The sequence below is a fragment of the Babylonia areolata genome, chromosome 3, assembly GCF_041734735.1.
Source record: "Babylonia areolata isolate BAREFJ2019XMU chromosome 3, ASM4173473v1, whole genome shotgun sequence".
Classification (NCBI taxonomy): Eukaryota; Metazoa; Mollusca; class Gastropoda; order Neogastropoda; family Buccinidae; genus Babylonia; species Babylonia areolata.
The window spans coordinates 61,683,889-61,700,613 of record NC_134878.1 but is presented as its reverse complement, the minus strand read 5'-3'; the positions used below and the strand labels follow the sequence as shown (position 1 = coordinate 61,700,613).

Below are 16,725 nucleotides of genomic sequence, written 5' to 3'. Positions count from 1 at the left end.
AGACCTGAACTGGGGAAGTTTGGTGTTGTGGCGTGTAGAACCTGAGTTGACGGTCACACTTTTTATCTGCACAATATTCATGTCTAGCTCTTCTGAAGTGCTAATGTTATATATTCTAGTTTGTTTTTGTTCTTTCTCTTTAAAAGATTTGTCTTCAAGAATGTGCTAACAGATGATTCCAATGTTTTGTCATGCCTTAGTGACTTAGAAATCTAGAGGCATGGTGACTTGATGTCCTAATTTATTTGTGGCTTTTGCATTCTCTCTCACAAGTTTATCAGCAGCTGTTTGATGTGAGTGTGAAGAAGTCTTTGTGTCCTGAGTTGATGTGTGTTGTCTCGATTGTTGTGGCTACACTTGCAGCATCTTGCTGCGACCGTGCACAAGTTGGGTTTTTAGGTGTTTTCTTCTGAATCTCCCAGCTGTCGTGACATCGAGGCTGCCGACCTTTTTTTTCTTGTTGCTTTAAAAAAAAAAAAAAAAAAAAAATTTTTAATGTTTGTTTGACTGACTGTTAATCTGTCTTGAAAACTTTCCTGTGTCTTTAATAATTCTTTTAGATTTTGCAAACGATTTAGCTGAACCAGTTAATCTCCTTCCTGTCTTTTGGGTTTAAAAAAATTTTTTTTTTTTTTAAACTGATAGTCTAACTGCATTGAAAGCTGTCCTGTATCTTTCATAATTTGATTACAGTTTAAAACAATAATGAGCTGTACTGATGATTCCACTTTGGGCCTCTTGATTGCTTTTTTTTTTTTTTTCTTTTTTTTAATCTACCGTGAAACTACCCTGCATCTTTCATAATTCCATGACAGCTTTTCAAACCATATTGGGCTGAACAAGTAATTATACTTTGTGTCTCTTAACTGCAGTTTTCCCATTTTTCTTTTGGTTTAAAACTGATAGTTAATCTGCCATTGAAACTGCTCTTGCGCACAGTTTTTCAAACGATATTAAGCTGAGCTGATAATTCTCCTTTCAGTCACTTTTTTTTAATTTTAATTTTAATTTTTTTAGGGGGTTGGAGGGGGGGGGGGGGGGCATCTTTTTTTCTTCTTTTTTTTCAAGCTGATAGTTAATCTGCCATGAAAATTGGCCATATCTTTCTTAATACCATGACATTAACGGTATTGAGCAGAACTGATAATTGTTCTTTATGTATCTGAGCCACTTGCAGGAGCAATGCAAATAGGGGGGAAATATTTAGCAATGACTTATGTTGATCATGTAACAGAGGAAAAAAAAGTCCATGTTCATTTTTTTTCTGTTTGTGCATACAAAAATGACCATTTAATGTTTTTTCATGCCATTTTTTTGTTTTCATGATATATTCCTGCTTGTATACTCTTGGTATTTTTCTTTCCACTTTGCATGAAGGTATATACATATAGTTTTTGTATATAATCTATTGTACGTGTAGATAAGGTGTCCTCTTATTCACAAATTACCTGGTAGTGCTTGTTGACAAAGTCACAGTTGATATCCATTTTTGTGCTGGTTTGAATTTACCCCATTGTAGGCACCGATCTGTGTTAATAAAAAAAAAGAAGTCATTTAATGGACAGGTCCTTACATAATGTAATTTCCCTTTTCTCCCCCAGATTCCTGCTTGGTATCAAGTATTAACCCACGTAGTGAATTGCTGTTGCACTTGATTTAATGTGTAAAATAGCTTGTAGCTTCAGATTTGTGTTCAGTGCTGCTTTGGTTCGACGTCAAATACATTTTCATGGGTGCATTGTTTTTTGTTGTTGTTTTTTTTCTTTTCTTTTATTGTTTCTTGGTTGTGGACTTCTTGATGATCTGCAGAGATTGAACTGCAGTGGTGTCTGATTATTTATCACATATAGGCATAACAGAGAGTTGGGGAGAACAAAATATAGTGATGTTTATTTGGAATGGATATAGTCAGTGTGTGTTCTTCATTATGATTTTATCTTAAGTTTTGTGAATGTTATATAGCATGTTATTCCTTTAAAAAAAAGACAAAAAAAAGACTATCAACATGTTAATGAACAAAAATGTATAAGACTAGAGTCAAGGGAACATGATACAAATGCATTAGTTAATGAACAGTATGAGTGAATGGTTCATTTGATTTTTTTTAGTGAATGCTGTTCTGGACTGGATAAGAAACCAGAAATATGTAATGCCATTAGACGTATTACATCAAGTGATCCAGCCATGCAGCAGGATGTATAATGTACTGAATGATGTTCTTAATAGTGGAGCAAAAGCTGTGTGCAGAACATTGGGGATCTGACAGGATGCCGGTGACTGGCATTGGTTTGATGAGAATGTTTTCTTTCTCTGTTCGAACCTGCAGCTATTGGCCCTGGTAGAATCTGTTGTTATGTTAAACATTTGTGCTGGTTCATTATGAACCAGTGACCAGTAATTGTGTTATAAGTTGTTGTTTATATTTTATTTTATTTTATTTTATTTTTAAGCATCTCTTGTCTGACTTTTAACTGATTTTATATTCTCTTTTAAGGAATGAGTGCAGTTCCAGTTATGTTAGTTTTTTTGGGGGGTTGGTTGGTTTGTTTTAAACCAGATTGTTGCCCCCATTGTCTTTCCTTAGAACGAATCCTGTCGCTTTGACAATGATTAAATTGTTGTGAGCGGAGTGCAGGTGTGAGAGACAGGACAAGACTGCACTGTGTGTTGAGTGCATTGCTGAGAGTGCTGATGAACAGGACAGGACTGTGTGTTGAGTGCATTGCTGAGAGTGCTGATGAAGAGGACTGTGTGTTGGAGTGCATTGCTGAGAGTGCTGATGAAGAGGACTGTGTGTTGGAGTGCATTGCTGAGAGTGCTGATGAACAGGACTGTGTGTTGGAGTGCATTGCTGAGAGTGCTGATGAAGAGGACTGTGTTGAGTGTATTGCTGAGAGTGCTGATGAAGAGGACTGTGTGTTGGAGTGCATTGCTGAGAGTGCTGATGAAGAGGACTGTGTGTTGGAGTGCATTGCTGAGAGTGCTGATGAAGAGGACTGTGTGTTGGAGTGCATTGCTGAGAGTGCTGATGAAGAGGACTGTGTGTTGGAGTGCATTGCTGAGAGTGCTGATGAAGAGGACTGTGTGTTGGAGTGCATTGCTGAGAGTGCTGATGAAGAGGACTGTGTGTTGGAGTGCATTGCTGAGAGTGCTGATGAACAGGACTGTGTGTTGAGTGCATTGCTGAGAGTGTTGATGAACAGGACTGTGTGTTAGAGTGTATTGCTGAGAGTGCTGATGAACAGGACTGTGTGTTGAGTGCATTGCTGAGAGTGTTGATGAACAGGACTGTGTTGAGTGTATTGCTGAGAGTGCTGATGAACAGGACTGTGTGTTGGAGTGCATTGCTGAGAGTGCTGATGAAGAGGACTGTGTGTTGGAGTGCATTGCTGAGAGTGCTGATGAAGAGGACTGTGTGTTGGAGTGCATTGCTGAGAGTGCTGATGAAGAGGACTGTGTGTTGAGTGTATTGCTGAGAGTGCTGATGAAGAGAGGACTGTGTGTTGGAGTGCATTGCTGAGAGTGCTGATGAACAGGACTGTGTGTTGAGTGCATTGCTGAGAGTGCTGATGAAGAGGACAGGACTGTGTGTTGAGTGCATTGCTGAGAGTGCTGATGAAGAGGACTGTGTTGAGTGTATTGCTGAGAGTGCTGATGAAGAGGAGTGTGTGTTGAGTGTATTGCTGAGAGTGCTGATGAAGAGGACAGGACTGTGTGTTGAGTGCATTGCTGATAGTGCTGATGAAGAGGACTGTGTTGAGTGTATTGCTGAGAGTGCTGATGAAGAGGACTGTGTGTTGGAGTGCATTGCTGAGAGTGCTGATGAACAGGACTGTGTTGAGTGCATTGCTGAGAGTGCTGATGAAGAGGACTGTGTGTTGGAGTGCATTGCTGAGAGTGCTGATGAACAGGACTGTGTGTTGAGTGCATTGCTGAGAGTGCTGATGAACAGGACTGTGTGTTGAGTGCATTGCTGATAGTGCTGATGAAGAGGACTGTGTTGAGTGTATTGCTGAGAGTGCTGATGAAGAGGACTGTGTGTTGGAGTGCATTGCTGAGAGTGCTGATGAACAGGACTGTGTGTTGGAGTGCATTGCTGAGAGTGCTGATGAAGAGGACTGTGTGTTGAGTGTATTGCTGAGAGTGCTGATGGTTGGTTTGTATACTGTTCCAGGGAGCAGCCTACCCGGGCTACAAGCCTGGAGTGGGTCCAGGGTATGTGCCTGGCATGGGTGTTGGGTCAGGAGACCTGTCCGGCGTTGTCGGGGATGAGACGTGGATTGACAACAAGATGACTTTCGAGCCCATCATCCCTCCCAAGAAGGTAGACTTAGAATCCTTTTGGTGCTTATGCGGTGTGGACTCCCAAAAGGGTTTTTGGAGCAGGAAGGGGGTTGGGGGGTGGAGGGGGAGGGGGGCTTTAGCTATTTGAGTTTGTTTCAGTTTTGATTGTCAGCTGTCAGCCACAATGTGATTTTTGGGGAAATAGGTTTTTGCATTTTCTCTGCTTAACAATGAACGCCTCGACAGAATCAGAATGTAACATAAATGTTTTGTTTTTCTCATAGCTGGAACTTTTGGCTTGGATTATATGTTTGTTAAATGAATCTTGAAAACATTTGCCTTAAAAAAACAACAACACACACACACACACACAAATTACGATGGAAGGACTAAAAAGATGGTAAAATGAAAAGTTGAAAAATCAAAAGTTGAAAAATGATGAAAAGTGTGCTCATTCCAAACAGTTTCTTCATCAGAGGTTTGTGTATCTGTGTGATGGGGCCCAGGAGAGCAAAGAGTCCCTGAAGTCTCGGCAGGGACTGAGCGACATCGACCACACGATGCCGTTCTTCTCCCCCGCGGCCACCAGCACTGTGGGGCGACCGCGCTCCGGCAAGGTGCCCCCCCCAATCTCTCCCAAACCCAACTCCTCTTTCTCTTTCGACGACTCGTTCAGCAGGAGAGACGTGAGTCCCGGACGTTTTGTGGATCTTTTTTGTGTGTGTGTGGTCTGCTCAGTGCTCACCTTCCCTTGTGTAATCATCCTTTTTGTTGTGTGTGTGTGTGTGTGTGTGTTACAGTGTGTGTGTGTGTGTGTACACATGTTTGGGGGGGGGGTCATGTACACATGTGTGAAGGTGTGACTGGCAGAGAAAAGTGGGAAGAGTGGTTGTTCATTAATTTGACATCTGGTTATTTTACATGGGGGAGTGTGTGTGTGTGTGTGTGTATTGTTGTTCCCCCCACCTACTTTCCTTGTAGTTGTACCCCCCTCAGGCCCCCCTCCCCTATACACACTCTTTTCCCTTTGTGGGGGGGTGGGGTGGGGGTGGGGGGCAGTAATGACAAGTCGTGTACTTTGCTCTCTCTCTCTTTGCATGAAGGTTTTGTTGTTTTGGGGGTGTTGTCATGTGTGGATATCCTTGTGCCCAGGGCAGTGTGTGCTGTGGGAGATATGTGCACACATGTTGTAGTTTAGCATAAAGTCTTGTAGGAGATGTCCCTGTGGTTGAATAACGCCACATGTCAGGTTATCTTCTACATTTTTGGATGTGGATACATGTAGTATTTTTAACGTAATTGTGTATTTTATTTTCTCAGTTATCTTTTTATATACATTTTTTTTTACCTGTTAGCAGGAGGAGGGCTTAAAGTTTTCTTATATATATATATATTCTACTCCTCCTATTCCTGACTTTGTTTTTACATGGATTAATCTTCATGGGCTTGAGGGTGCATATGTTATTGACAAGTTGTGAAGAGGGAGAACATGTCCCCTCTGTTCATTATAAGCATGTTACTTTCGTGATTTGTTCATGCATAGCCATCATATATATGTATTGAGGGCACTCTGTGTCCAGCTGTGTCATGATGTGGGTGTGAGATTTGTGATTCCTCTTGTCGTCCTGTGTAAGCAGCAAGGGGAGCGAAAGAAGTCATGACAAAATGTGTGTCCATCAGTCATAAGTAACTGGACAGTTTGAGGTTAGTGAGTGGGCACGTTTCACTGTGGAGCTGGGAGGGGTTGGGAGGAGCAGTGAGGTGTTGCATGAAGTGCCTCCTACTGCTTCTTTGACCCAGTGAGTCTGATGCAGGAGTGGACAGTTTCCACCAAGTTAGGGGCCATATCTGGACAGGAAAGAACTGATAGGGAATGGTGGGGTTGCACCAAGAATATGTGTAGGTTTCCAGCCATTGAAGCATTCCACCTGTCCTGATTGTTAACTCTGTGTGTAAGTTAAAAAAAAAAAAAAAAAATTAAATCACCTTATGAGCTATGTACTTGTGTTGACTAAGACTGTTGAGAATGCTTTCTTCTTCTTCTTGTTGATTAAACACTGCATGTTAGCTGAATGTCAGGATGTGTATGATTGTGGATGTGTACCCACTTGACCTCCGTGGCCCTGATAAAAAGACTAACCTTGCTGTTCTCTTCCCTGTGTATGGAGGGGACCAACTAACTGTGTTGTTTCTCTTGGAGGCATTCTGCAGTGTTGTGCCGCTCGCTGCATCTGTTGAGTTCAGTTCAGTGGAGGACTGTGGTTTGGTTTGACAAAGAACATTTGCTTTTTGAGCGTTTGGAAGATGAACGGTCTTGAACACGTGTGTGCTTGAAGCATGTTGAGACAGTGATAATGATTATTGACCTTGTGATAATGATTATTGTCATTTGATTATGTTGTTGTGCATAAGAAAATCAGTTTTCACAGCATGTTTTCATCTAAGTTTGGTGGCGTAATTATGGAGAAAAAGTCAGTGTCATGACCAGTGTAGGTTTTGCTGAACAGCGGGTGTGTACAGAAACAAACATCCAGGGTTTTACAATTTGAAGAGGTTTGTCAGTTCCATCTGTGTGTCAGTGTTGCAGTTCATTTCGCAACAGTTGAAAGGACAGTAGATTGAAAGTGTGTTAGATTTGTTGGGGAATTAATTAGCAGTTGTGAAACTTAATGTTGAGGTGTTGTGGAAGTGAAATGATTGTATTTGCACACACACACACACACACACACACACACACACACGCATGCACACACACACTCACACACACAACATATACATACACACAACACGTGCACGAATGCACATGCTTTTCTGCATTTTTTTTCTTCTGAAGTCCAGTGCCCTGTTTGTGGTGCCCACAATGGCACAGGTGGTGAAGTGAGTTGTGTCTGTGGCCGATCTAGCGTACCATTGAATCAATCATTGTCATTCATTGGGCCGTCACTTAATAGACCTGTTTGTGACACAAAATAATCTGTGCATCCTTTCAGCCTTCAGCCTTCCTTGTGGATTATATTGTCTGTTTTTTTATGTAGTAAATTCAGCACTATGTGGGACAATGACTTAATAACTAAATAAGACATGTGATTTTCGGTCACATCAAGTTCTTCAAGGTGTTTGTGAAAGTACCTTTGACATGTTGGCATAAACATGCACTCTTGCTATCTCTTTATGTAAATAAACATATCCATGTACATAACCATGCATGTGCATGCCTACACACACACACACACACACACATACGCGCACACACACACACACACACACACACACACACACACACAGTGCATACATCACTGCATCACATCACACCACACCACATATGCTTTCTGTGCAATCTGTTGAGTTATATGCTGTGTTGTCTTGCAGTCAGTGGTACACAAGGTGAAATAATGATATTGTATGTGGTTGATACTGAATGGCTGATTTGACATGATCTTTCTTTCATTTTCCACACACACATACACATATTCTCTCCCTTCTACCTTCACCCCACCCCACCAAACATGCGCACACGCGCGCACACGCATTCACACACACACACACACACACACACACAAACACAAACGAAACACACACACATACACACACACTCACACTCAAACACACACACACACACACACACACACACACACACAATGATGTGGGATTACATTTTAGAAAAACGAACAAAACAGTTGGGTTTTGAGTGCAGACCTGCATTCAGATGACATGTTATTCATGAGCTGTTGAATTGCTGTGGTCTTTTAGACATGGGATCAAGGCGTTTTATGGTGCTGTGTGGGAGACTGGTTTTGGTGATGTTCCTCAGACCTAGATGATGTAGAGGTCAACTCAGTCCCTTGGATTTGATTTGGATTCCGTAGAGTACGAATTGTTCTCAGTTTCATTTTGTTCAGTTCGTGTGTTTGGTATGTTGTTTGGTCCAAGTAAAGTACTGTTTAAAATAGAAAGATTGGAGGGGTTGGGAGAGGGAAGGATATTCATCAGTGAAGAGACAGTTATTAAACCACACTGAATATGAAATGGGTTGAATGAGAAATGGTGCTCTGATTCTGTGAAAAGAAAGTAATATAAAAAGTGATGACCATAGTTCAGGCTTAACAAGCCTCACATCTGGTCATGCATATTTTTTTTTTTTTGGATTTCATATCATAGAGTTTTATAAGAATATACAAATTTTTAAGTGGGATGGATTTCAGAGCTACAGAGATGTAAAGCAAATGCTGTACATTACTTATGGGCAGCTGCTGCCCTTTGCATGTCTTTTTATGTAGAAGCTGATTTATGTGATAGGATTCTTTCCCCCTTTCTGTTAATGTCGGCTGTGGAACAGGGAGAACAAAACGTAGCACGTACTGGGGCACACCAACACATGCTCAGCTTGGTCGCAGGACAAACCACACAGCCAGTTGTTTAGGATGAGCTTGGAGAGGCAGCACAGATTGGTAAAATGAAAAGCGGTGGTGAATTCGGTGCTTGCATTCTTGGTGCATGAGACTGTGTGCAGGAATACCTAGGACACAGTGAATCAGTGCCCCTTACTAGCATTTGGAACCCGTCTGTCCCAAGTTGTTTTGGTCCCCCCCCACCCCACCCGCCCCACCCTTCCTCCCTCCTCCCCCCTCAGTCCCCATTGTGTAGGGTAATAGTTTTGAACAAGTTCTGGGTAGCTTTACTACCGGTGGCTAGAAGTTTTGAATCAGTCACTTGCTTCTTCTTCTCTCTCTCTCTCTCTCTCTCTCTTTTTTTTTTTTTTAAATATTACTCATTTTGTTTTACCGAAGACTGTGGTTTTCTGTATTTGTAAGATCAGATTTATTCCGTTTTGAACAGGTTATTTCTCTCTTTGAGTTGTGATTAGGTGTTGGGTGGGTGTAGCGTGGTTTTCTGCATTCTTGATGATTCCCTTCCCATTCTGCCTGTGCGTGCGTTCCTTTATGTGCACCGAGGTGTTGGCTTGACTGTTGCTTGCTTTGCGTGTTTCTGCTAGACAGCTAATACGTGACTGGACTGCATGTTGTTTTGCCACCACTGTTACTAACAGCATCGTTTCTCATGTCCCTTTTCCTCTTTGACAGAAGCCTCTGGAGTCAGTCACATTACCACTCACAAATTGAAGTTGGTGTTCATATTGCAAGCTTAGTTTCCATGTGAAAAATGGCAGCAAAAAAGCCTTAAAGATGTTTGGAAGTGGTAACGGTGAACATGACATTGCTTTGTTTGGAAATGGTAATGGTGAATATGACACTGCTTTGTTTGGAAATAGTAATGGTAAATATGACATTGTTTTGTTTGGAAATGGTAATGGTGAATGTAACATTGCTTTATTTGGAAATGGTAATGGTGAATATGACATTGCTGTGTTTGGAAATGGTAATGGTGAATATAACATTGCTTTGTTTGGAAATGGTAATGGTGAATATGACATTGCTTTGTTTGGAAATGGTAATGGTGAATATGACATTGCTTTGTTTGGAAATTGGTAACCATGAGTATGACCTTGCTTTGTCAAACTTAGAAAGGTTTCCTGTCTGTCCAAAACAAACAAGACAACTGCTGTCTCAAGAGATGGCTTCTGTTTGAAGAACGAAACCCTATTTATATCTCTGTATATACCTGTTGCTGCACCCAGTCTTTTAAACAGTCTTACTTTCATTTTCATGCCATTTATCAGAACGAATGCTGTCTCTGTTGATACCTGCAAAGGAGAAAAAATGAGAGGTTTTTTCGTAACTGCCTGAACTGTATGTCTTGAGGTGTGCTTTGTGTTAACATTTTGTTGTTGCTGATACAATTACTTTGCTGTTGTAGCTGCAGTGTTAGTATCTCTTCTGTTTCTTGTTGTGTGTTCCATATGTATTCTGTAGCCTAGATAGGGTTCATGAAAGTGGGTCAGCATACATTTTACTCTGACAGTTTCTAAATTGTGATTAGGTGGTTTAAGAACAAGTCTTTTGCACAGACACTTTCATAATGATTATTTAACACCTAAAATTGATTTATGTGTGCGTGCGCGTGCGTGTGTGTGTGGGTGATCAGTTTCTGAATCTGAAGACAGAGAACATGACTTGAACAGACCAAAGAAAGGAAAAAAAATTGTGCAGTGTCTAAACTGTGACTTTGAAGATGGAGAAGATGTTTGACGGAAGATAGGACATGTTTATTAGCAGACGTGCCAAACCTTTCTTTTCAATAGAATTTATCTCGCTTACCCCAAAATTCAGACTATTAGCCGCAACGTTTTCCCTCAGCTATGACCCCTGCGGCTGAAGCAATGACATGGCTTGCTTGTGGATTTTTCTGATGTTGCAGTTTTTCCCAATGACTCGTTCAGGTCAAATCAAGCATTGCCGTCATTCTCCAGTCTACTTTCAAATTTACAGTTGGTTTCAAAACTGGTTTTACTCTTCATGAATTCAAAACTCACTGTAAAAGTGTGCTAGTGTTAACTGTTCATGTTTTTTTCCTCCAAATTTACACATGGCCTTTATACATGTAAACATTCAGTTGGTTGCCTTTGCTCAGACAGCTTCCATCATTCCAAAAACACAACGCAATGTGTGCGATACGGCTTTAAAACTGAAGGTGATTGAACTGGCCATCTCATTTTCTGTGGCTAATTTTGAGACATTTTTGCACGTTTTTTATGTGGAACATTTGCGGTTTATAGTTATAAACAACCACTGCAGCTTATGTGTGAAGAAATTACCAATTTGAAAAAAAATTAGGGGATGCAGCTAATATGATAGCCTATATGATTTCAAAATTTTGCTTGGAGGTTGTCAGTGTAGAGAGTCACATGAAGTCTGACATCGCAGCATAACCAAAGCTGCGACTTATCTGTAGCCAATTTTAGTAAGAGCTCTTTAGAGGTTAGAGCTCTACAAAAATAAAGGCAAGAATTCTTCAAAGGATGTTTTCAAGTGATTATGGTAGAGACAATGTTTTTCAAAGTTTCTTTTTGAGAAGTGAATGTGTCAAAATACAAAGACAATACATGTCATTTTCTGCTGGAAAACTATTTTAGAATATACAATAGAAAAAAGAAATGAAGAAAAAGTATTTGGAATTTAAAATTAATAAAAAAAAATTTAAAAAAAAGTTTTGTTTTGGGTGTGATACCATAAACTTTCCAGTCATCTTCCAGATATTCCTCTCTGTTCCTTAAAGTATTCTTGTAGGGTTTGCTCAGGGGTTGGCAGGTCTGTGTTGGATACCTCATTAATCATGCATTTTATCAACTAGTGTTTGACAGGAGATGGAACATGCCATGCCACAGTTAATGAATTAAAATCACAGGAAGACCGTTAGCAGCATTTTACGCTGGCGGTGTGATAAAAGACTGGGAACATGTCTTTTGCACCAACACATTCATGAACTGATACTTGACAGTAGACAGAGAACATGTCATTTAAACAGAAAGAACATGTCTTTTAGCGACAGATTCAAAATACGTATTGCGTAAGATGGAGCACAGTGTTCTGCACTGACAGTTACAGAACTGGTAGCTGACAGAAAATAGAGAACTTTGCTTCACTCTGACAGTTTTGAAACTGTTTTTATTGTATGTCTTTGACAGTTTCTGGACAGAAAGCAGTGCTTTAAACTTTACACATCTCAAAATGGTATTAGACAGAAAACCAGGAAATGTCTTAAACACCGAATCAGGAACAATATCATTCGTTTAGTGGGGATAGTTTTTTTGATGGAAGAGAGATCATATTTCTTACCCTGACAGTTCAGCTCTGACAAATTCTTGAAACTCCCCCCCCCCCCCCTTCCCCCAAAAACACTACTGTTGGGTGGGGACAGGACATGTTTCACAGTCACAGGTATGAACTCCATTTTTACGTTGAAGAGAAAGGTTCTGTACTGACACTGTCTTGACAACTGATACGGGTATGGAGAGGCTCCCACAGTGGATTTTGTCCAGCTGTGTTTGCTGTGCAGTCATCAATATTTTATCTGTTTTTTTTTTATGTTTTTTTTTTAAAATTTTTTTTTTTACCTGGTCTGGTTCACAAGACAACAGCAAGTATTGGCATGTTGCTGAAGGATGAATTTTAACAGACACAGACAGAGACTTTGGACATAACAGGTTGGATAGCTGTAGCAGGTAAACATTGCACAGAATTTGACTTCAAAGATGAGGATGCAGGTGTGAACATTGTTGAGCACCAGTCTCTTTTATGTGTTTTATTGATATTTATGATATAGAGATATACACCCAATTCTTAACCATTACAGGTGGTTGTTGTTGTTGTTGTTTTAAAGCCTTTTTTATATAACCTGCTTAAAACATTAACATTGAAGCTTCACAGTGAAACCTGTCCTAGAAGGCAGTGGGTATGAGCAGAATTTTGCCCTGGCAAGTCGAGCCGAGCTACTTTGTTATTTGGGTGGGTGTGGGGGGTATGAAAGACAGAGACCAGGGGTTATAAAATGCTGCCGACAGGCCCTTTGCCTGGTCACTGTTTTTTTTTTTTTCTTTTTCTGTGTTATAGTCATTGTTTCACTGTCCTGTTGGTCTGTCATTTCCCCCCCTCCCTCTCTCTCTCCGCTTTCCCCTTGCTGCTGTCAGGCTGCTGACCTGGGTTTTGCTTTCTGTTTTTTTTGTTTTTTTTTCTTTCTTTCTGTGTCTGACTGTGGACTTCTAGCCACCCACTGTAGCCACAGAAAGTGTGCAATACCAGCCTGACCTTGAGGAGGTGCCGGTCCCCACTAAGAATGTCCCCCTAGTCAAAACGGAGACCCGCACAGTAACTTATGAGCGCGAGGGCTTTCCCTTTGACAGTGAGGAGGACGGCGTGTTGGTGAGCGCACGCTCGCATAGCACCAGGATGCAAACCATTGAGACCACCACAGTAAGTTGCTGGATGTCCCCTGACCCCCCCCCCCCCCCGCCCCCCCACCCCGACCCCCCAACTCTTCCCCTCCACCCCTCTGTGCTGCTGTCTCCAGGCGAGGCACACTGTCATCAGCAGTCTGTGTTTGATTTCTGATGTGTTGTACTGATTCGCCTATTCCCGTTTTGCCCATCCCCGATTTCGCCTATTCCTGTTTTGCCCATTCCCAGTTTGCCTTTCAGTAAAGTGGTGATCCTTATTGGCCTGTTCCCAGTTCAGTTGTGTGTTCAGTTTGCTCTTTGTGCGTCTGAGTGCGCACATGAGACTTTTTGCGTTTCACAACGATATCGGTAAAAATCTCACTTTCTTCATTGCTGGCCTGTTCTCTAGTGGTGAAGGTCTGGTATCTATCAGTAATTTTGGAATGGCAGAATGTGTCTGCCTCTCTTGTTTTGGACCCTTGACAAAGTTTGATTCAAAACTGTTTTGTTTGATATTCACTCCGAAGTCATTGCTGTGAAAGCACTCACATTTTGCCCTGTCTCAACACCTTCTCACAATACTTTGTCCTGTCTCAACACCTGTTAAGAATTACAAGTGTTACTAGAAGCTGATAGTGGTATCTGGGCACTTACATTAGTGTGCGTGAATTTGTTTGAGAGAGAGATAGAGAGAGGTTGAGTAGGCAAAACTGGACTGCACGCAGGCGAAATGGGTCAGTCAAACTCTGTAGAGGCCATTGAGGGTGGTGGCATGATCAAAGAGTAGGCAAAATGGGAAAAGGCAAATCAGACCTGTACCATTTCTGTCTTATCTCTCTCGTCCTTTTTTTATTTTTTTATTTTCATGCAAGATAGGGAACTGCCAGTTTCATGCAGCCACAACATTTTCTTTTTATTGTGCTACCAACAGAGTTAAATCATGCTACCGGCAGTACTTGTGATTGGCAGAATCACTGGTCTGTTTTTAAAGTTATTATATATATTTTTTTTTTTTATTCTGCTTCAGATGAAAGATAAATATACAGAAATTTTTGGAGATTGGGGGGGGGAAATGTTGGCCAAGTTGTAGGAACTTACACAAGGTAAAGGCAGTAAGCTTGAGGTAAACAACAGCTGTGGGGGAAAAAAAAAAAAAATTAGACATGAAATTCCTTTGAAAAAAACCTGTTGTGTTTGTGATGTGTGGACTGAATGGTACAGGTGTGTTAAGTTAAGCAGTGGTGAAGTAGCTGTGGTGTGAGGGTCAGTGGCTAATGGTTGTGGTGTTGACACGTGTGCCCAGTACAAAACGGAGAAGGATGGCGTTCAGGAGACCCGTGTGGAACACAAGGTGGTCCTGTCCTCGACAGATGACGACTTTGACTATGATGCTGTGAGTACATCTGTTTGTCATGTTGTCTGTCTTGTTGTATGTGTGTGTTTTTTTGACTCACTTGTGTAAACAAAGTGAGTCTGTGTTTTAACCCGGTGTTCGGTTGTCTCCGTGTGTGTGTGTGTGTGGTAAACTTTAACATTGACATTTTCTCTGCAAATACTTTGTCAGTTGACACCAAATTAGGCATAAAAATAGGAAAAATTCAGTTCTTTCCAGTCATCTTGTTTAAAACAATATTGCACCTCTGGGATAGGCACACACAAAAAAAAAAGCCTAATTGTATGCAAACTGCATTTACTGTTATATTTATATTTTTTGTATTCTCTTAACTTGGCACTTTGATCTGATATTCTGACCCAACAACAAGAGCAGTCATTATTATCATTTTTTGTTCAAACAGGAACTTCTTTTGCTAAGCATGGAAGTTTTACTTACTTTGCAAACGTTTTGGTGCAGATAGTAAAAAAGGGAAATTACTCTGTAATTAATGCTAGGGGAATTAATTTGCTTTAAACTGATCTTTCTCATCTTAAACATTACATTTTGAAATTTTCTCAATACATAAAAAGCTTGGATTTTTTTTTTTTTAAAGCGTATCACAAGTGAGTCTTGAAGGCCTTGCCTCTCTTGTTGTTGTTGTTGTTGTTACTTACATGCTGCTCAGTGTCAGTCCCTCATGCACAGACACACCGGAGTTCATCTGCTGCAGTTGTAACAGCAGTCCAGAAGAACTTTTGGTGTTAAGTTGCCAGGAAGCCACACACCACTGCTGTAGTGTTTGTGTACATGCCACAGTGATGGTGATGATGTGGTTGATATATATATATATAAATGTTAGGTGTGTCATGGCTGGTAAAACCTGCGTCTAATGACTCTTTAACTCTCTCCATACGAACGGCGAAAGAGACGACGTTAACAGCGTTTCACCCCAATTACCATCATCAAAATATTGCAAGAGGAAGGCTCTTATACTGAAGAGGTGAATGTTGACAAAGAATACCACAATTCTTATGATGGAAGCTAAAGGTTGGGTCATTCAGACACCCACTGGACATCCGAGGGATCTGTGTAGAGGAGAAGAGAGGACTGGCCGTACTGAGTGAGTTAATGTGTAACTGGACAGTGCTTTAGTATCACATGTTTGTTATGACTGATTTAGATGGCAGTGTTAAAGTATTGTCACACACAAGTATTATGTCATGACTTGATGGTGTAACTCTTATCCTGGCACAGTAGTGATGGTGATGTGAACAAAATTTGTATTTGTTGTTGATTATGCATGACTCTGACATATCTGTGACACTGAAACATTTCAGAAAGCGTACAAGCTGATCACATGAAGACAGCTCTTCTTCATTGAGAGAGGAGAAAAATAGAAATATTATTTTTCTTCAAATGGAAAAACAACACATGCACATACACATACAGCGTTGAAACATGCAGATTGTATTGCTAACATGACTAACTGCAGTGTGTTTTTTTGTGTGTGTTCCATTGCAGGCTCTTGCTGAGGCCATTCGCTCTGTGACGGAATTCAACCCAGACATGTCAGTGGAGCGAATTGAGTGTGTGCAACAAATTGAAGACGTCAGTGACAAGTACAGCACGGGTGAGTGTTAAAAGAGTCAGAGTGGCCAGTTTCCAGCATGATGTAGACTATCGGGACTTCCTGTTAGCTTGTGGATAATGTGGAGAGTTTGTCAGTGTTTCATGGAAGGTGAAAATGTGGTCGGTGTGCTTTGTGTGTTGACCAGTTCTGGGAGTTTTATTGTCATTAGTTTGTTAGTTAGCAGCGCAACATTGGACTACAGTTGACAGAAATAGCTTGCTGAAGTGATTCTGAGGACCATTTGGAGATTTTTGTTGTCTACAGTTTAACGTCTTTCCATATGAACGATATTAAATGGAGGGTGTTTTTTTTTTGGGGGGGGGGGTGTTATTGTTAGTGATATAAACTGGTCTGTTTTCATGCTGCAGTCATTGCACATGTTTTATTCACTGTGAGTGGGTGTAATTTATTGTCTGCTACCATGATTCTTAGTACCTGATTGGTGTTAGTATTTAGTACTTGATAAAGATGTTCAGAGATTCCCTGCCAGAACTGGGTAGGCATTAGACTTCTGATCCAGTTTCCCCCAGTGATCAGGGTTTGAGGCCTGGTTTTGGCATGGTTTTGTGTCCACAGGAAAGGCACTTTAACTGTGATTTTTCCCAC

The 16,725-nt window shown here is 41.0% G+C and overlaps 1 protein-coding gene across 8 annotated transcripts in view; it reads left to right on the top strand.

Annotated features, from left to right (window-relative positions):
• LOC143280176 (uncharacterized) overlaps nt 1-16,725 on the top strand; it is a 131,540-nt gene that overhangs the window by 111,219 nt on the left and 3,596 nt on the right. For 7 of the 8 annotated variants that reach the window (XM_076584772.1, XM_076584771.1, XM_076584773.1 and 4 more), the window contains 5 exons: nt 4,175-4,324; nt 4,791-4,970; nt 12,945-13,151; nt 14,418-14,507; nt 16,011-16,119. In XM_076584772.1, coding sequence (XP_076440887.1) covers nt 4,175-4,324; nt 4,791-4,970; nt 12,945-13,151; nt 14,418-14,507; nt 16,011-16,119 — 736 coding nt within the window. The remainder of the gene's footprint in view (nt 1-4,174; nt 4,325-4,790; nt 4,971-12,944; nt 13,152-14,417; nt 14,508-16,010; nt 16,120-16,725) is intronic. The other variant, XM_076584777.1, reaches the window with a different exon arrangement.